Source organism: Eschscholzia californica, unplaced genomic scaffold (assembly GCF_041429995.1).
Source record: "Eschscholzia californica isolate CP2 unplaced genomic scaffold, dmEscCali1.0.p SCAF_6, whole genome shotgun sequence".
Lineage (NCBI taxonomy): Eukaryota > Viridiplantae > Streptophyta > Magnoliopsida > Ranunculales > Papaveraceae > Eschscholzia > Eschscholzia californica.
Genome location: NW_028238483.1, coordinates 42,762,557 through 42,780,843, shown reverse-complemented (window position 1 = coordinate 42,780,843; position 18,287 = coordinate 42,762,557). Strand labels below are relative to the sequence as shown.

Sequence of the window (18,287 nt, the reverse complement as noted above, 5' to 3'; positions counted from 1 at the left end):
ATAGAGAAATAAATTTAGGAAGTTCACATAAACATGCAACAACAATAACCTCTTAAAACAAGTAAAAAAAAAATTGAAGATAAACTTACCGCACAAAGTTCAGCGAGGAAGTAGAAAAATCAATACTTTTGCTTGCTCTTATTAGGTCTTTGAAATCGGAGAAGAAAAGGGGATTTTGAGAAACTTGGAGAGATAAAGGTCGGAACTTTAGAGTAGATAGGAGTATCTCCTATACAGAATCCTCGTTTAAGGGAACTTCAAGAAGAAATCATAGAAACGAAAAAAGCCCAGCTCTACCATAGATTAGGCTCGTAGTCAGACGAGCTGAGCTGCAAGAAGTCTACTCGTCGTTGAGTCTTTCCGTCTGCGAGAATAGCCACCCACTTTGATTATCCAGACGAGTCCTAGAACGCTTTGTTTTCAACATTCATGGCCATCGGTCGTCGTTCGAATCGGGGGGAGGAGAGTTGGATTCTCAGAAAGTTTTAGTGAGAGAAAGTTTAGAGAAAGAGAGAGTGGAATTGAGAAGTGTGTCAAAAGAGGGAGGTAGGGAATTGTTTTTCTAGGAGAGGGAAGGAAAGGAAGTTGAGTCACGTTTGGATTTTAGGAACTAAAACAAAAGTCTTTCCAAAGAGTTGAGTTGAGATGAGTTTCATTGGTTTTTATCTCGTACATATTTCCTTACTTTGACGTTCATTAGGGTCGGTCCAACCCTGATGATGACTATCACAATTCCCCTATTATCTGTTATGAGTCTTTCTCAACCGAGATATCACTTGTCACGCCTCAAACCTTAACAGTTATCGAGATGTGGTGATATTATTAACTACTAAGTTTGGGGTGTCACAAGTGGTTTCAGAGGCGAAGACGGTTCTTCGTTGAGGTGGGGAGATTGTTACATCGCTCACGAGAGTGTCCCGCGCATGACCATAGATGCACGCTTAAGTTTAGTAAGTGACAAGACATTTTGGAGGGGTTTGTGGAGCCTTCACCAAAAAAATCCTGCACTTGTGTGAGGTAGTAAAAGCGGGGACAATACCAACAACTGCTAAGACTTGGGCGTCACAGAAATTATTATTTTGACGCACGTAACATAAAATATAAAGTTGATTATTGTCACCACAAATACATTATGTCTGAGATACATAATAGTATTGGATCTGGTTGGGTCGGGCAGACCCGTATTAGATCTGACGGGTGTCAACGGATGTTTAATAGAACAGATAGTTCAGTTTGTAACTTAACATGTGTTTGAAAATCTTATGGTTATTTGATATCTAAACGAGTAGTACATTTATTATATGTATCTACATCTGATAGTTTTCAGAAAAATCCATAATTTATCTGATCTCATAAGATTAATCCGATTTTCTACTTTTTTTAAATTAAAGTGAAATATACTTATTAAATATCTATCTAGTGTATATTATATGTATATTATTATTGAGTATCTAATATGTAGTGTGGGTTGTTGTTTTGGCCATGATAGTCTGTGATTGTGACGATGATGGTGAAGAAGATGTTTGGTTCTTTAAAGTTGGGGCGGGACATTCAAAATTTTGAAGGGATTCACTGATATTTTTATGTTACTTAGAACAAAAATATTTATCGCTAAGAGTGAGAATTTGTGACGCCCCAAATCTTAACAGTTAATGTTATTGCCCTCGATTTTCGTACCTCACACAGACACGAGATTTTGTTCTTGGCGAAGACCACCCCCCCCCCAAAAAAAAAGTCTCATACTTATTAAGCTTGAGAGTACACCTGTAGGCCAAACTCCGGACACTCTCGCGAGGGATACGAGAATATTACGATTCCCCCGAACCCTCGGCGAAGAGCCTTCCTCGACTGTGTCCTACTCGATAACTGCTAAGACTTTGGACGTCACAAGTGGTACCAGAGTCGAAGACAACTCTTCCCTAGGGTGAGGGGGTCGTGATAATCTCACATCGCTCGTGAGAGTGTCCCGCAACATGAGTCATAAGTGTACGCTCAAGCTTAGTAAGTGTTACGCCTTTTTGGAGGGACTCGTGGAGTCTTCACCAAGAACAAAAATCTCGCACCTGTGTGAAATGGTAAAAACAGAGACAATATCGACAACTGCTAAGACTTGAACGCCACAAATATTATTATTTTAATACACGTAATAAAAAATATAAACTTGATTATTGTTACAACAAATACATTCTCGGTGAAATCTAATCTTATAAGTTACAAGTGAATAATATGACATTCATATTCAAGATCCATTACAAACATAAATATATTTGAAAATTATGAATAAAACTATATTTTGATCCAATAAATGTATTTGAAAATCATGAATACAACTAGATTTTGACCCAAGTATTCAGATTTGTCATGTCTTGGCAAGTACAACTCGACAATAGTTGGAAAATGAGAAAAAAAAAAAATGTGATGTTGCGTCTGTTTTCCTATTGCTTTTATAGGAAATTGATTTTCAAACATCTTCATGTTTTCATATTTTCCTAGATACACATAAGCTCGGATTTAATAAACATGTTAAGATTCATATCCATCCCCAAGTTCTTTAAGAGAAGTAAGACAACTTTAATATTTGTTAGGAAAATTTAACACATGTAAGAATATTGAATGGAACTAAATGTATTAAATACACATGTAAGATTTACCATTGTGTCATAATTTTTACTTTTACTTCACATTATGTTTGGTGTAAATAATATGAACAAAAAACGTTTTTTCTCTCTTGTTCTCTCTCCTATTCGCATAAAATATAAATAATGTAGTTGGATTTTAAGTCATTGTCTAGTTGAGCTAAAGGTCCGGTCTTGTTTGAGTTTGAGTGAGCGGTTATCGAACTTATCACATCTATGATGTATCAATGCCATATGTAACGACTAACGTCCATTGTAGTCGACTTCCCAAAAAAAAAAAAAAAAAAAAAAAAAGTAGCCCAATGACAAACGAAATAATTTCGCACATAATATCACCATGACATCTTTCAAAAACAAATAATATAATATTGACCTGGACAGGAGAAAGTGGGGAGAACCGCGTTGACTAATATAGAAAAGGGCATCTAATTAATACCACAAATTATGTAAGGACTTTATTGATTTGTTTTTGTTTGGTAAGGATGAAACATTGAAAAGTAACCAATATAGAGTTTTTATTTAGAGAGAAAAAGAGAGAGAGAGAGAACCGCCAGAACAGAGAGAAGAACCCAACACCCAAATTGACGGCTTTGGGTGGAGGAAGTGCCCAACCAGAGTTCAGACAAACTCCCTTCTTCTTCATCATCTCCATAATGGTTCTCTCCAGGTTTGTTTCTCTCTCTAGATCTTTCATAGTAATTCTTAAAGCACATTACTAATTTGTGGGTTGTTTTTAGTTTCTGTTTTTTGAATTTTGATTTGTTTTTGTTGAATCAAGATCTGGTATGGGTTATTTCTAGCTTTGATCTTAGGGTTTCTTTGTTTGTTATAATGGGTTTGTAGTTTTCTATCTTGAAAAAATTACTAGGGGTTTACTCATACTCTTCTTATTTGTAGTTATATTTGTTTATTCTGATCTCTCATAACCTCTTGCTATCTCTAAGTGAGAGCATTTCTTCAAACCCGGTACCGGTTCGATCTCCATTTTACAAAATTGTTAGTGGAAAAGAAGGAAGAAAACAGGTCCCCATTTCACAGAGAGGAAAAAATTTCAGGGTTCTGTTGAAATTTAACTGGAGTACTTTTTGAAACCAATAACGTTGATAGAAGCTGGGTTTTGAGAACCCATGTAAGATTTAGGGTTATACTAAACAGTTTTGTTGTGGATTTATATTTGGAAGAATGAAATTTGGAGTTTTAAAGGTGAAACCTTTAATGTTTTTGTCTTGATTTTGACAGGAAATAAAATAGGGAGGTGATGAAGAAAGTCTAATCTCTGTAAGGGTTTTAATCTTCAATTCTCGGGGTTTGTTCAGATTGGTTAGTTTTCTTCACTACCAACATCAATTGTGAAACTTCGACGATAAGTTTGGGTTTTGACTCATTTTAAGGGAGGTTGGTTGATTGTGTTTCTTCATAATTGATCTCATTTTTGACTTCGAATCTTAGTTTCACATTTGCTCCAAAAAAGGGGTTTCTGTTATAACTAGACTATTAGATAGATTGAGAAAAAGCTGCCAACTTAATTGATAGTTTTATCTAGAGAGAGAGAAAGGGTTCTGTGAGGTTTGGCATGGCTGTTGCCCACAACAGCGGCTCGAACTTGGCATTGATCCATTCCTGCAACTGTTATGGAGTTTCAACACTTACTCATACGATTTTGGACACAGAAAAATTCGCTCGTTTAGAAGATCGGTACCGTTTGGGAGATCAATTGGGGTTGGGCCAATTTGGTGTTATCCGTTCTTGCTTAGATAAATTAAATGGAGAGATCTTGGCTTGTAAATCCATTTCGAAAGAGAGGTTAGTAACACTTGATGATCTTCGAAGTGTCAAGCTTGAGATTGAAATAATGACAAGGTTATCCGGGCATCCAAATGTTGTGGGTCTAAAGGCAGTTTACGAGGACGAGGATTACGTGCATCTAGTAATGGAACTTTGTGCTGGTGGGGAGCTTTTCCATCATTTAGAGAAACATGGAAGGTTCTCCGAGTCTGAGGGTAGGGTTCTTTTCAGACATCTAATGCAGGTGGTTGTTTATTGTCATGACAAGGGAGTTGTTCATAGAGATCTGAAACCCGAGAACATTCTCTTGGCGATGAAGGATTCAACCTCATCCATTAAATTGGCGGATTTTGGTCTTGCAACCTATATCCAACCGGGTAAACTCTATTTCCGCTTGTGATGTTAGGGTTGCATAGTTCTTGAATACAATCATAGTAACCCAAAGTTAAGACGGTATTCTAGTTTCTTGAATACAATCATAGTAACCCAAAGTTAAGACGGTATTCTAGTTTCTGAAAGCTTATTTTGACCATGAACCTCAGATGAGCTTTGATCATTTTATCACTTAAAGTTTTGTTTAAATGTAAGTTTGTTCGTACAGGGCAGAAGCTGCGTGGAACTGTTGGAAGTCCATTCTATATCGCTCCCGAGGTTCTCTCTGGGGGCTATAATCAGGCAGCTGATGTCTGGAGTGCTGGTGTTATCCTTTACATTCTTCTCAGTGGGATGCCGCCTTTTTGGGGAAAGACAAAGTCGAGGATATTTGATGCGGTTAGGGCTGCTGATCTGAGGTTCCCATCTGATCCTTGGGATCGAGTATCTGCATCTGCCAAGGACTTGATTACTCAAATGCTCTGTACTGATCCTGCCAAACGGATCACTGCCTCTCAGGTTCTAGGTATGAATTTTGAATTTGAACTTATAGTCTGAGTTCAGGATACTTCTCTAATTAGCAAAAGTTTTCATTTGAAAGTTGTTTGGTATGGAAGTGAAGTCTTTTTATAGTAGTAACTGCTCTTGAGAGCAGATATTTGGAAGCAACTCTAAGGATGCTTTATAACTTCTTACGTAGCAGTTTTTTTTTAATAACCTGATATACTTAATACAATTTGATTCCTCAAATATGCATTTCTCTGAGTTGCCTCCATCATAGTGACACCCTTTTCCTTGCAGATCACTCGTGGATTATGGACTGTGTGTTGCAGGAGAACAGAAGCTGTGAACCACAAAACATATTTGGGCGAGCGGAGTTGAGTCAAGGCTCTTTCTCCCCACCATTCATCTCTAGGAATCAAGATGTTAGCTTTGGTTACGAATCTCCTGTCCGTAGCGATGCACAGTCTGAGCAATCACCGACATTCACTTGCCGATCATCATTTTCGTCTTTCTTGCTTGATGCTTCGACTCCTCCTTCAGCTGTTCGACGTTTCTCCTTCCGGAGTTGTGAATCAAGCAGTCCGGATTTAACTTCTCATGTTCTTTCTTTTCCAAGCTTTGCATTTTCTGGCCCAAGTTCTCCAGTTAATGAAGTGAACAAGATATCAAGTGTCAGAGTCGATGATTCAGCAGTTTTTGCCATTCGGAGAGGTACCCTATCTTTTTCTCTTTCTATCTTTAAAGCAATGTCAATATTTTTGTCCCCAGTATCTGAGTCCGACTCATCCATATCTATTCTATTCTAGGAAAAAGATAATAGAATATCTGACTAAAAATAGTTCAAATCGAAAGTTATCAGCGAGTTAGAAATGGAAAATAAGACAAACAGCTTACTACCTGACTTGGGTCGAATAAGGTATCGAGTCATATATCGGATCATTCTACCTAACTTCCAGGCTTTCTTTTATCGTGCAGAGACAAGCTTGGGGAAGTTTTCGATATCTTCGGATCCATCTATATGCTTAGTTCACGATAACGATGAAACAAACAACAAGAAGAAGTCATCTGAGATTCGACGAGTTGGTGAAACAATAAGTGGAACAAGAGCAACAAGCCTCCTTAGTAGGAGGAACAATACGATAGGACTGGGAGAGCTGGAGCAACTGGATCTAATGGTTACTGAATCAGTTATCCGGTGGGCATCGTGTACTCATGATCCAAGTGCTCAATCTCTGAGATCTTCCCTTGTTTGTTGAACTTCATTTTGATGATACTGTGTGAAGAAAAAAAAAAACCAATTTGAAGAAATTGAGTAAAGACCCCATGTCATGTGTGTGAAATTGTGATTGATCTAAAAATGTAAAACCTATTTGAATCTGAATTTTTAATTGGGGACTTGTTGATTGTGTTAACTGTGATTGATGAATTAAAGTTGCTTTTCCTTATTTGAACTGGTTTTAGGGATCAACAGCCATACCCGAATTGTTGCTCGTTGGTTTCAGTGAACTTCAATTACATCCTTCAATCTTGAAAAAATGTGAAAACCTAGGGACTCTTGAATGTGTTTTTTCCTCTCTTTTCTTCCCTATGTTATACTGTCAATTCCAAAGTGTGAGTAATTTCTTCTTTTCGCACTCTTCTACAGGGCAGTCTTGTTTTGTCGCACTACCCGTTTTATAGGACATGCAGTAAGTGAGGGAGTAAGGTGGTTGACACTTTAAACATTTTTGATGTCATTGTATGGTACGACGTTCTATATCATACCTATAAATTACACGATATAAACACAAAAGAGTAATATAGGAACCCCAGAAACCGAACTTAGGACTTGTTGGATTTAGGGAAGGGCCCATCCGTCCATATCCGTGGACTGAAAGGGCCATGACTAAAGCTCTCATATAGCTAGGAAAACTCACTCTATGCCCCAAACACTCGAAAATAAAAAACAGTGAAGAGTGGAGTTTTGTCGCTCGAAGTTTCAAACACCAAATGGAAAATCACGAAGAAGCCAAAATCCAACCATTTCTTCAATGGTTACAGGTATCTCTCTCTCTCTCTCTAAATTCTCTAGAATTTCTCTCTCTCTAGATTCTCTCTCTACCTTTGAAGTTCTGAAAAAACATCTTGAACTGAAGAACTCTATACAAATCGCAGGCAAACAAAGTTGAATTACGTGGTTGCAAGATCAAATATTGTGGACCTAACAAAGGATTCGGTCTCTTCTCCTCTTCAAACTCCATCATCAACTCTGACGGTAACTCAAACTTCCAATCATTTCATTGTTTTACTTCAAATTTTAGTTGTTGTTGTTGTTGTTGAAATTGATAATCGATCTTTTATATGTAAAATTATGTTCAGGAATTCTTCTAGTAGTTCCACTAGAATTATCAATAACACCAATGAGAGTACTTCAAGATCCTTATTTAGGACCTAAATGTAGAGCCATGTTTGAACAAGGAGATGTTGATGATCGCTTCTTAATGATTTTGTTCTTAACTGTTGAGCGTCTTCGTAAGAACTCTTTGTGGAAACCGTAAGTTTTGTTTTATTAATTTCTATCTATTTTGTTTTTTTGAATTTCAAGTGTGAAGTTGTTGAGAATTGTTTGTTCTTTATCTGGTATTTAGGTATATTGATATGCTTCCACTTACATTTGGGAATTCGCTATGGTTCACTGATGATGAGTTGTTGGAGTTAAAGGGGACTACATTGTATCGAGCAACTCTATTGCAGGTAAAATACACACAATCAAGAAAAGCCCGAGTGTTTAACATTACCAACCAATTACTCTAGCGGCCCGAGCACTTATACACTACCACCTTGATGTGCTATGATTCTATCAGACATGGCTTATTTGAAACCTGCAAAGTGGGAACTCCACGAAACCCACTAGCCGCAGAATAGCAGGAACAACCCATCTATTTTTTTTACTAATTAAAATTTATTTATGCATAAAAATAAAAGGTTAATTGTATGCACCATGCATGGGACTTATTGGCGGAATAAAGCTTAAGATCCATAGTAGACCACTTAAGTGGCTCAAATCAAGTAAGAACTTGAGTTGCAAAGTAGGTCATTTTAATTGTACAAGTATACCCACTTTAGTTGGTTGGCAATATGTGTCTCTCTCCACTGGGGTGACTAGCGTTCGAATTTTACTTGTTCAATAAAAATAAAAATAAGAAGGCTTAAATGAACAAGAGGGACCAATTTCTAGGAAAGGAAAATAAAACAAAGATTGGAAAAGTTGACACGGGAAGACATGGACAATTTGTGGCACGTGTCTGTCCGAGCTAATAAATCTGTGATCTCCTTTGTCCTCATAAATTGTAGCTTGTTAATTACCACAAACTGTAGCATATTGAACCATTGGAGCTATCGTAGTAGTTTTATATAATATTTGGTTGTCGGTATCTTTACTTTGTAGTAGGTTTAGATGTTGGTTGTTTAGCTCTGTATGATGAAAAATATTTTTCTCCAATAGCTGAAGTCAGGTTTCTGTAACAGAAGAAGAAGTTGCAGTCTTTGTACGAAGAAAAAGTGAAGGATTTGGTTAAGGAGCTTCTTGACGGGGAAGCTGAAAGGTAAATGGTTTTTTGCTTCATTATTCTCTGTCTCTTTTGGTTAAATTTTACGTCTTGGTAAATCACTTAAGTTATGTTGATGTGGATTACAAGGGTAGATTAGTTTGCTGATTTGTAGCTTCGTGTTAAAAATTCGTAAGCAATAAGACGATTATGGTTTAGTTTCAACTGATAAGGTTAGAATAATCACCAAAATTGTGATGAAAGACTTAGAGAATCTTATGCTCTAAACTTGAGGCTGACTTCATGTATCTTCTACCGAAGAATTTGAGACCTACTAACAATGCCGAAACATGCACGCTAGTCATCTAGTTACCACAGCGTCACTTAAGTTATGCATGTCAACGTCAATGAAACAGTACTTCATGCAAACATTAATTATGCTATAAGTACGGTCATGGGTGATGCTCCTGAATGTATATTTGTATAATGTAGCACCACAGCTCTTCTGTTGACCATTAAATGAAGAGATAAATAAGTTAGTGTGTAATCAATTGTACCATAATCATAACATTCTTTATCTCATTATATTTTCACCTGTAGTTCATTAAATGCGTTCCCATACTTGTCATTTCGTTAACGCTGAATACAGCGTCTGTTCAATATCTGTTCGCTTGTTTTATCAATTTTTTAAACGCTATTATTACATGGTTTGGTACTTAACTCATTATTGCTTTCTAAGAATTTCCTATCTCGATTTGATACTAAGGGTATTGTTTATGTTTGTTGTCTTACCAGAGAGGTGTGCTTCGAAGATTTCCTTTGGTATGCATCTTATTAATGATTTCTCCGACTCTTTTATTTTACATTCCAATTATCTCTCGAGCATAGTGCTACAGGGTATGTAGCTATTACTATTAACTAACTCAATACAGGTTAGACATGTGATATCTTTCATTTCTGAAGTGTATTTAATCATTATTACTAAACAATTGTCGATAATTGGGAATCTCAATATGGTTCGATGTTTTCGAGACGGCGTATTATTTGTTAAGTTGGGCTAGTTCTAAGATTGTAAGCCATTTTAGCTTTTTAGTTGGTAATGCTATAACTGGGACTTCGTTACGTTGAAATTAAAAGTCCGTACACTGTAGTATTGCCCTGGACCTATTTACTGAGTTCTTCTACTCCATCTTGACCGAGATTTTCCTCTTCTTTGCTACATCTAAGCATAAAATAATATAAAAGGGTCTTTCTAACCTTGTCTGATCAAATCATATGAAAGTTTAACATTTTATTCGACAAACAGATTATCAGTTATTTTTTAAATCTGATTGTTCCATCTCTGAATGTCAATAGGGCCAACTCCATATTTTGGACTCGTGCTCTGAACATACCTTTTCCGCATAGTTACGTTTTCCCACAAATTGTGGGAGAAGAGAGTTGTTCTCCATCCATCAGTGGAGTAGCTGGAGCCCCCACTTCAAGTAGTTCTAGTGAAGTTGTTACTCCTCTCATGGGTGAAATAGGTGATGCCATATCTGACTGATTGTTAATCTTGTCATTCTTTTGTAGTTACTGTTTATCTTATCAGTCTCTCGTTACCCTATACTTTGACTTTTTTTTTTAATGAAGAATGAAAGATACCGGCTTATGTTTTGGACAAACAATTTTAGCATCCAAGTTAAACTGACAGGACCTAATTTTCATTTAGGTGGCAATGGTTGTGATGTTGAAAAACAAGTTGCTGAAATAACATTAAATTCAAAAAACGGAGAACCTGTTTGGGTTGAGGGCCTTGTACCTGGTATTGACTTCTGCAATCATGGTAATCAGCTAGCCCATATTGTTTCATAATTGTTGTTCTTCTTCATATTCCATTACTGTTTCTATTATGGTTCTATTATAACTTGACCGAGTTGTAACTGTTGTATTACATTATCATTTGAGTATTCTGCATGGCCTTTTACTGTTTCCTATCTGCCTTACAACATAAGTACTTACAAATTAACACTGTCTTAATTCCATGGAGGCACTGTAACAAATTATTTGAATGGCATTTAGTAGGAGATGGTTGCCTCATGTTAAAAAGTTCTCTTCTAGTAGATTGTGCATATAAATGTTATAGTTATCTTATCATTTTTTATTTAATGTCAACATTTTTAATACTGAAGTGATTTCAACTCTCCGAGTATGAGTTCTTGAATCCGCCACTGCCAAAATAAAATCCTTTGTCATTTTTTGTCTGGATTTTTTTTCCTGAAACTGCGAATGTATTCTTGTACGATTCTCTTAGAGCTTTTTGCTTAAAATGGATGTGAAGCTTGGACTCCAGGTATATTATATTACAATTCACTACTTAAAGAAGCACTTGGAAACTTTCTAATAGCGTCAGATTGGAGATCTGAGCTTGATTGTAAGTTCTATTTAAGAACTATGACATATTTCTAATGCTACCTAACTTTCGGGTATGTTTTCCAGCTATAAAGGCTGCAGCAACATGGGAAGTTGATGGGGCAGGATTGACCACTGGAGTTCCTGCATCTATGTACCTCATATCAGGTTAATTTCTAGTGCATTTGTTCGTGTTGCCTATCTCAATATGTTCTAAGTTTGAGTTTTCCGAATCCTAGAAATCGAGATGCTCTATGCTGGAAATCTCTACCAGGCTTTCTTGGCATTCTATCTATTTGATTTTCACATTGAAAACATTATTTGCATTCTTACTTTATTTGGACTTTTCGTGTAAATCCAATAGCCACCCATAGAGCTTGATAGTGAAATGTTAATCAATTCTTTAGTATCTACTCCTTTCGTATAAAAACTAAATTTTCCCTTTTATATTCTGAGAAGCTGAACAGAGTCCAATTCAAACTGATAAAGAGATATTCATAAGTTATGGTAACAAAGGGAACGAGGTACATCTGAGCTGAATATTTGATGTCATTTTAAGATTTTACCTTGTTTGTTCACGGGTGATATTTCTTGGTTCTGAAGTGGGAAACTACTTTCTTTTATTAGACTAAAATAAGCTAAATGCACGTAATATAGTCTCAGGTACTTCAGTACATCAGTCTAATGATTGATTGGTAGAAAATCGAGAATGTTTAGATTCTTCCTTAAGGTGTTCGCTCTTGTCCACTGACAAACTTTTGATAACAGTATAACTTTGCTTCTCTAAAGCTTCTGAACTACTCGTATGTTTTTCAGGAGCTACTGTATCTGTATGGATTTGTCATTGATGATAATCCAGATGACTATCTCATGGTAATGACCTTTAACAATGTCTGTGATGTTTTCAATCAATATACAAGTTTTCTTCTTGGAAGTAGAATAAGTAGAACCTTCTCTTGGTTATTGTAGAACACTCTTTAACTCTCTAAACATTTTGATGATTCAGATATTATGGTTCTCTCGTTCTCCAAAATTTTTGTATATTAACACGAAATATCTGGTTTTGCTGAGCATTACAGGTTCATTATCCTGTAGAAGCTCTCCAGAGTCTTCCTTTTGCTGATTCCAAAGCACAACTTTTAGAAGTACAGGTCAGTAATTTGTCTATAAAGCTTTATATGTAGTGAAATTTTTTATATCTTGCTAAACACTTGCAAGTTCCGTTTATTTTTTACCTAACTTTCCAAAGCATATTTCGAAGTGTCCTTTTCTGATTTTTTTTTTTTTAATAAATAATTCTCTCGTAAACCTAATTGGTATTTGCAGAAATCTGAAATGAGATGTCTTCTACCAAGAAGTTTACTAGCTGGTGGATTTTTTTCTGCCGACTCGTCACAAATTGAAGACAGTAGTCAGTCCCAGAATAGTAATGTTTGCAGCTATAGTTGGTGTGGGCAGCGAAAGATACCTTCTTATTTGAATAAACTGGTTTTTCCTGAGGAGTTCTTGACTACCTTGAGAACCATAGCTATGAAAGAGGAAGAGCTTTTTAAAGTTTCGTCACTGCTGGAAGAGGTTCATTACCACCAAGAACTTTCTGTTTAAATTATTGCCTTTTTTGAGTTTGTTAAACCTAGAATCTTTTTTGATGCATGCAAAATTATAAATTCAGTTTTTCTATAGTTGAATTTGGACGGGATGATCTATCCAAGAAGTTCAAGATTTTCAATTGTGGTAGTAAAAATTCTCTGCCTGTATGATCTAATAAGAAACAGCTTATAAAGGGCGTTTAATATAAAGAAAGCTATAAAATTTCAAAAGAAAAATAAAGAAAGCTGTTTGGAGCATTGAACTAGTAATAGGACTGTTTGCTTACTTTCTTTTTTTACTCTCCTCATTCTGGTTTTGCTCATTCAACATAAACTAGTGAGAGTGCTCCGACTTGGACGTGCTTAGCCAACCATACATTTATTCCGTGTACCTTTCTTATGCCTTTGAACCATTAAAAGAATTTGTGGTAATCTATAACATATAATTCAAAAGTAGTCGGGAACTTGGCATTTCCAGTTATTGGTACTTATTCTCGATTAGCTTTAACCAAGCACATTTACAGAGAGCTTATGTGTAGTGCATATAACCCACTAATCCTCGTTTGCTGTTCTTTTTTTTCTTTTTCTTTCAGCTTGTTGGAGGGGAAGAAGAAAAGCAGCCATCTGATTCAGATGTTAGGGCAGCAGTATGGGAGGTTTGTGGCGATTCAGGTGCTCTGCAATTGCTTGTTGATCTTCTTCAAACAAAGTAAGTATCTCAAACCAACTGATTAGTCGTCATTTGGGATCATCCTTTGAATAAATTATTATTAATAACAGTAATAACAATAATTATGGATTGATGGGAACCCAGCACATTAAAAAGCCCCATGCCGGTATTCCCCCATCTTTTGTTCTTACAGTGTAATTAACAAACAATATTTCTAAATCTGGACCAATATTTCGAGTGAAAATAACTGGACGAAGTCGCCTGTGGATTTTATGAATTGATCAAGTCTAATTCTGTATTTCTTGAACTATTTTCCTGGAATTATAATTCACTCCACTACCTTATTTGCATGTATGGTGATGATTACAATTAGTTGTATTTGTTAAAACATAATTGTAATAAGTAGAAGTAATTCGAAGTACAACTTAACTTACAGGAAGATCTAGACTCTAGTTGTAATTCCTCTTAGTTATATGACCAAAAAAATCTCCACATAGAACTTCTAATTTAAAACTGTAGCATTCAACTTTTATGAGCATATAATTTATATTCACTCTGTGAAATTTCTGAGGTTTTTCATTTACCAGGATGATGGAGCTTGAAGATGGTTCTGGCACCGAAACTTCTGATACCGAGCTGCTTGAAAAGGTTCAAGTGATAGAGATATCTGATGGGTACGTGAGGTATGTCAAGTAATCCTCCTTTAGGTTCTAGTAAGTACTATACTATCTTTATTTGGTTTGACTTACATATTTTGGAGAAATAAACTCTTCTGCGTGCTATGTTTATTCCCCTAAATGCTTATAATATATTGACTATATATCCTCTATTGGACAGAAGAAAATGTGGGGTATTGAGTGAAGAGTGACTTTTATTTGATCGCCTTACTATAATCAGATGCATATCAATATCTTTAGTTCTATACTGACGTATCATGAAATTTTGCAGAGAAGATACTGAAAATGCAAGTGGAAAGAAGCTGATCAGCAGAAACAGTTGGTGTGGTATAATTTATCGACGGGGGCAAAAGCAACTCACTCGTCTGTTCTTGAAGGAAGCTGAGAAAGCTCTGCAACTATGCTTAACTGAGAACAGAGCTGAGTGATGAAACAAACATTTTTGACATTTACATTTCGATAAAGGTCGAGTTTAATTACTTCACTGGCTCTAAAACATTTGAATCCTACATAAAATATTTGAATGCTACTTCAATGACATTTCATCTTTGACCTTCAATCTTGAACAAACTTTTGGCAACAGAAAGGATTTGAAGCCTTGTGAATTAAAGTGTAGTGGAAAGTGCTACAAAAGCATTGTTGATAGAGGGCAAAAAAAGTGTAATAGAAACTGATGCAAAAGCGTATTTTGCAAGTGCCCCGGTTTTTCGGTGCACCTACATCATCCTGTAAGATGGCCGATGGAAAAATCGGGCAATATAGAACTCTCCTCCAGCCTGTCTATTTTTACACCTTTCTTTTCTTATTTGTCTTTCTAGTTTCTATCATTTGATTGTTTTTGTAGAGAATTATTATTGTGTACTTTGCCTATTTTTATGGAAAAATCGGGCAATACAGGATGTATTTTTCATATTTTCTATTTTTATAGCAAGAGATGTTCATTGTCGGCAGGCCCGTGCGGTGCCCAGTGCGAGCAGGGCGCCCGTGCGGTGCCCAGTGCGAGCAGGGCGCCCACACTGGGCCCACCACAACGTGGGGCCCAAAATTTTTTAGTTTTCCACTATAGTACTTTCCAGCTGTATGTCGCTTGTTTATTAAGGTCGCGGTTTTGGGGAATAAAGAAAATTCTCCGGGGAATAAAGACTAAAGGAGCATATTTACATTTTAGACCGAAAATTTACAAAGTTGTATCTTGCCCCCCTAATCTTCATCTTTCACTAAGTTTATCTTCTTCTTCTCTCTAAAAACCCTAATCCAAGAAACCTAATAGTAGTACTACAAATCAGAATCCCGAATAAATCAAGAGAAGAAGATTGAGGAATTTAAAGACCAACGGGGTTCTTCCTCCATCAAATTCGTGTTGGAATGGATACTAAATCATTGTCAATCAACTCACCCAATTTTGATATAACATCACTTTGTAGGTTTCAAACTAATTGGATTTTTGAAGGTGTATGAATATTTCTTCTAAATCTCAATTTGTAACCCTAATCCAAGAAACCTAATAGTAGTACTACAAATCAGAATCCCGAATAAATCAAGAGAAGAAGATTGAGGAATTTAGAGACCAACGGGGTTCTTCTTCCATCAAATTCGTGTTGGAATGGATACTAAATCATTGTCAATCAACTCACCCAATTTTGATATAACATCACTTTGTAGGTTTCAAACTAATTGGATTTTTGAAGGTGTATGAATATTACTTCTAAAACTCAATTTGTAACCCTAATTCCTCAATCTTCTTCTCTTAATTTATTAGGAATTTTGATTTGTAGTACTATTATTGAGTTTCTTGGATTAGGGTTTTTAGAGAGAAGAAGAAGAAGATAAACTTAATGGAAGATGAAGATGAAGATTAGGGGGCAAGATACAACTTTGTAAATTTTTGGGTTAAAAGTAAATATGCTCCCTTAGTCTTTATTCCCCGAAGAATTTTCTTTATTCCCCAAAGCCGTGGCCTTATTAAAATACTAAAGTGTTTCCGATTAAAAACAATAAAGTAAGTTTGAAGAAGTCAAATTAAAAAAGGAATTGAGGGTACATATATTGAAGGTAAATAGGGGCGCACTCTCAGCATGCATTACTCTTTCTCTCTCTAATTTCTATTCTTATTAATCTTTCTCTCTCTAGTTTTTTTTTTTTTTCACTTTTCCTTTATCCTCTCTTTTCTTTATCAGGAAAGTGATTTACTTGATACTAAAAAAATATGGTAGTGTATTGGTGCAACAATACACCGGGTGGAACAAGGAAATCACTTTCTTAATTAAATTTTTTCTATAAATTGTAGGTTCAATAATTTTTTTAATTATCCTATTCAAGTCTTCTTTCAAACCCTTTGAACAAAAAAAAGTCTTCCTCCAAATTAATACTAGTGTATTGGTAGTGTGTTCTTTGTGAGTGCATTATTCTATAAAATTATATTGAAGTTGAAATAATTGCATCAATATCACCAGATAATATATCTTTTTTCTATTTTTATTTCTCTTCTTGTTGTTATTTAGTCGTTATAATTTGTTTTTGATGGAACTAGGCAAACGCCTTAATATCAGCTACTAGAGCAATAATTCATTGCTCTAGTTTGAAGAAAGAAGAACATTTTGATGTTGAAGCAGATGACTTGTTTGTGGAGTTGATGAATAAATGATCAATTATCTTTATAGTCAAATTATTTTGAATTCGTTATCATTTTTTGTATAATTTGTTATATCTTGATGATACGAAGGGCCCAAACTAAATTTTTGCACAGGGCCCCCAAATTCTCAGGCACGGCCCTGATTGTCGGTTCCGATTCGCTTTTGCGACAAGTATACTTTGCCTGGTTATATTGTCACTTAGTTATGTCCTGTTGTGTACTGAGTGTACATTTGGTCGAATTCCAGTGATGACATACATCCCATTGCTACGCTTCTTTGCATATATGTTATAGTTTATTCGCTGTGCGGTTGTCTCATATCGCTTGCAAGAGAGTCTCGATTATAGGTGCACGCTCAAGTTTTGTAAGCGGCAAGGCTTTTTGGATGGGATCGTGTAACAAAATCTGTTTGAGTGTCTTGTCTGCCACAAGCACCTAAGCTTGCCATGTCGACACGGCACATGTTAGCACCACCCTATGTCACGTTGGGTGGTTTTTTTGCTGAACCACTACTATCATTTTTTAGAAAGGGAGGTGGGTATATCATTTTTCAACGTTACTCGGTAGTCAGTTAAGTCCTGGATGTCACACCACCTAAAATCGGTTAAAAGATTTGGCGCTAAAATCTCTTTTTTTTTTTTCTTCTTTGGACATTGAAAATCAATTACTTTTGAAGTTTCAACAATATTTAAAAGTATTTTTGTTTAAATTAAGAAGCATTTTTCACGTTTTTTCTTATGCATTCCTCTTTTACATAGTCCAATACTCCAATAACAAACGAAATTGCACTTGAATCTTCAAGAAAATGTTTTATTAGTTTGTTACTCCTTACATTTTTGTGATGATTGTTATTCTGTTGAAAATATTTTTTCTCCTTTCCACAATTTATTCCTATTTCATCCAGTTTTATGAATCTTGCATGCAATAAGGACAAAATTTGATTCATTCTTATTTTTAAGGCCACATTAAGAAGTAATTCAGAGTTGTAGTTTTGTTGAGATAATCAAATGGTATGAGATGTGTACGCTAAAATGTGGTTATCGTATCAAACATGTCTATTTTACTAAGCAAGGGTTTTTTCCTGTCAATATTGAGTATGTATACTTAAAGCAGTAATAATATTGTAACGTACTGCTATAGTCACATTTTTTCAAGATAAATCAATGTCGTGACAGAATTATCAGATCCAGTTCTCCAGTTGGTGACTATGTTTTGCAATTTTGTTATTTAAACAATAATTTGAATAATTAAGCTATTTTTTGTATCAAAAAAATTATGTATTGAAAAGTTTTATTGAAACAATAACTCTAAAATGGCTTAAAATGGGCTAGTCTATATTAAAACAATAAACATAGATCATCCACCTATTTGATTTTCTAATAAGAAAGAGAAAATAGGAAAAAAGTCAATCTATCAAAGCTAAGTATCTCCCTTTGTACTTGAACGGACCAAATCAATCTAATTCAAAAGATATATCTTATAGTCAGAAATAAAAATATCATAT

At 35.5% G+C, this 18,287-nt stretch overlaps 2 protein-coding genes across 3 annotated transcripts; both read left to right on the top strand.

The window, feature by feature from the left end:
* Nucleotides 1–3,025: 3,025 nt before the first annotated feature.
* On the top strand, nt 3,026–6,742 carry PEPKR1 (phosphoenolpyruvate carboxylase-related kinase 1). Its single transcript, XM_086646823.1, has 5 exons — nt 3,026–3,303; nt 3,876–4,798; nt 5,023–5,319; nt 5,595–6,008; nt 6,273–6,742. The coding sequence occupies exons 2-5, from the start codon at nt 4,210–4,212 to the stop codon at nt 6,551–6,553; spliced, it is 1,581 nt and encodes a 526-aa protein (XP_086502949.1). The 5' UTR covers nt 3,026–3,303; nt 3,876–4,209; the 3' UTR covers nt 6,554–6,742.
* A 365-nt stretch (nt 6,743–7,107) lies between these two features.
* LOC147535221 (SET domain-containing protein) lies at nt 7,108–15,061 on the top strand. 2 transcript variants are annotated; one of them, XM_086646822.1, is made up of 17 exons: nt 7,108–7,337; nt 7,452–7,551; nt 7,656–7,830; nt 7,925–8,030; nt 8,805–8,881; nt 9,620–9,646; nt 10,181–10,350; nt 10,536–10,649; nt 11,303–11,383; nt 11,675–11,739; nt 12,032–12,088; nt 12,295–12,366; nt 12,542–12,790; nt 13,398–13,513; nt 14,062–14,157; nt 14,423–14,616; nt 14,735–15,061. In XM_086646822.1, the coding sequence occupies exons 1-16, from the start codon at nt 7,287–7,289 to the stop codon at nt 14,577–14,579; spliced, it is 1,713 nt and encodes a 570-aa protein (XP_086502948.1). In that variant the 5' UTR covers nt 7,108–7,286; the 3' UTR covers nt 14,580–14,616; nt 14,735–15,061. The 2 variants fall into 2 exon arrangements, with proteins under 2 accessions (XP_086502948.1, XP_086502946.1); XM_086646820.1 differs by lacking the exon at nt 14,735–15,061 and having other exon boundaries at nt 14,423–14,710.
* The last annotated feature ends 3,226 nt before the right edge of the window (nt 15,062–18,287 follow it).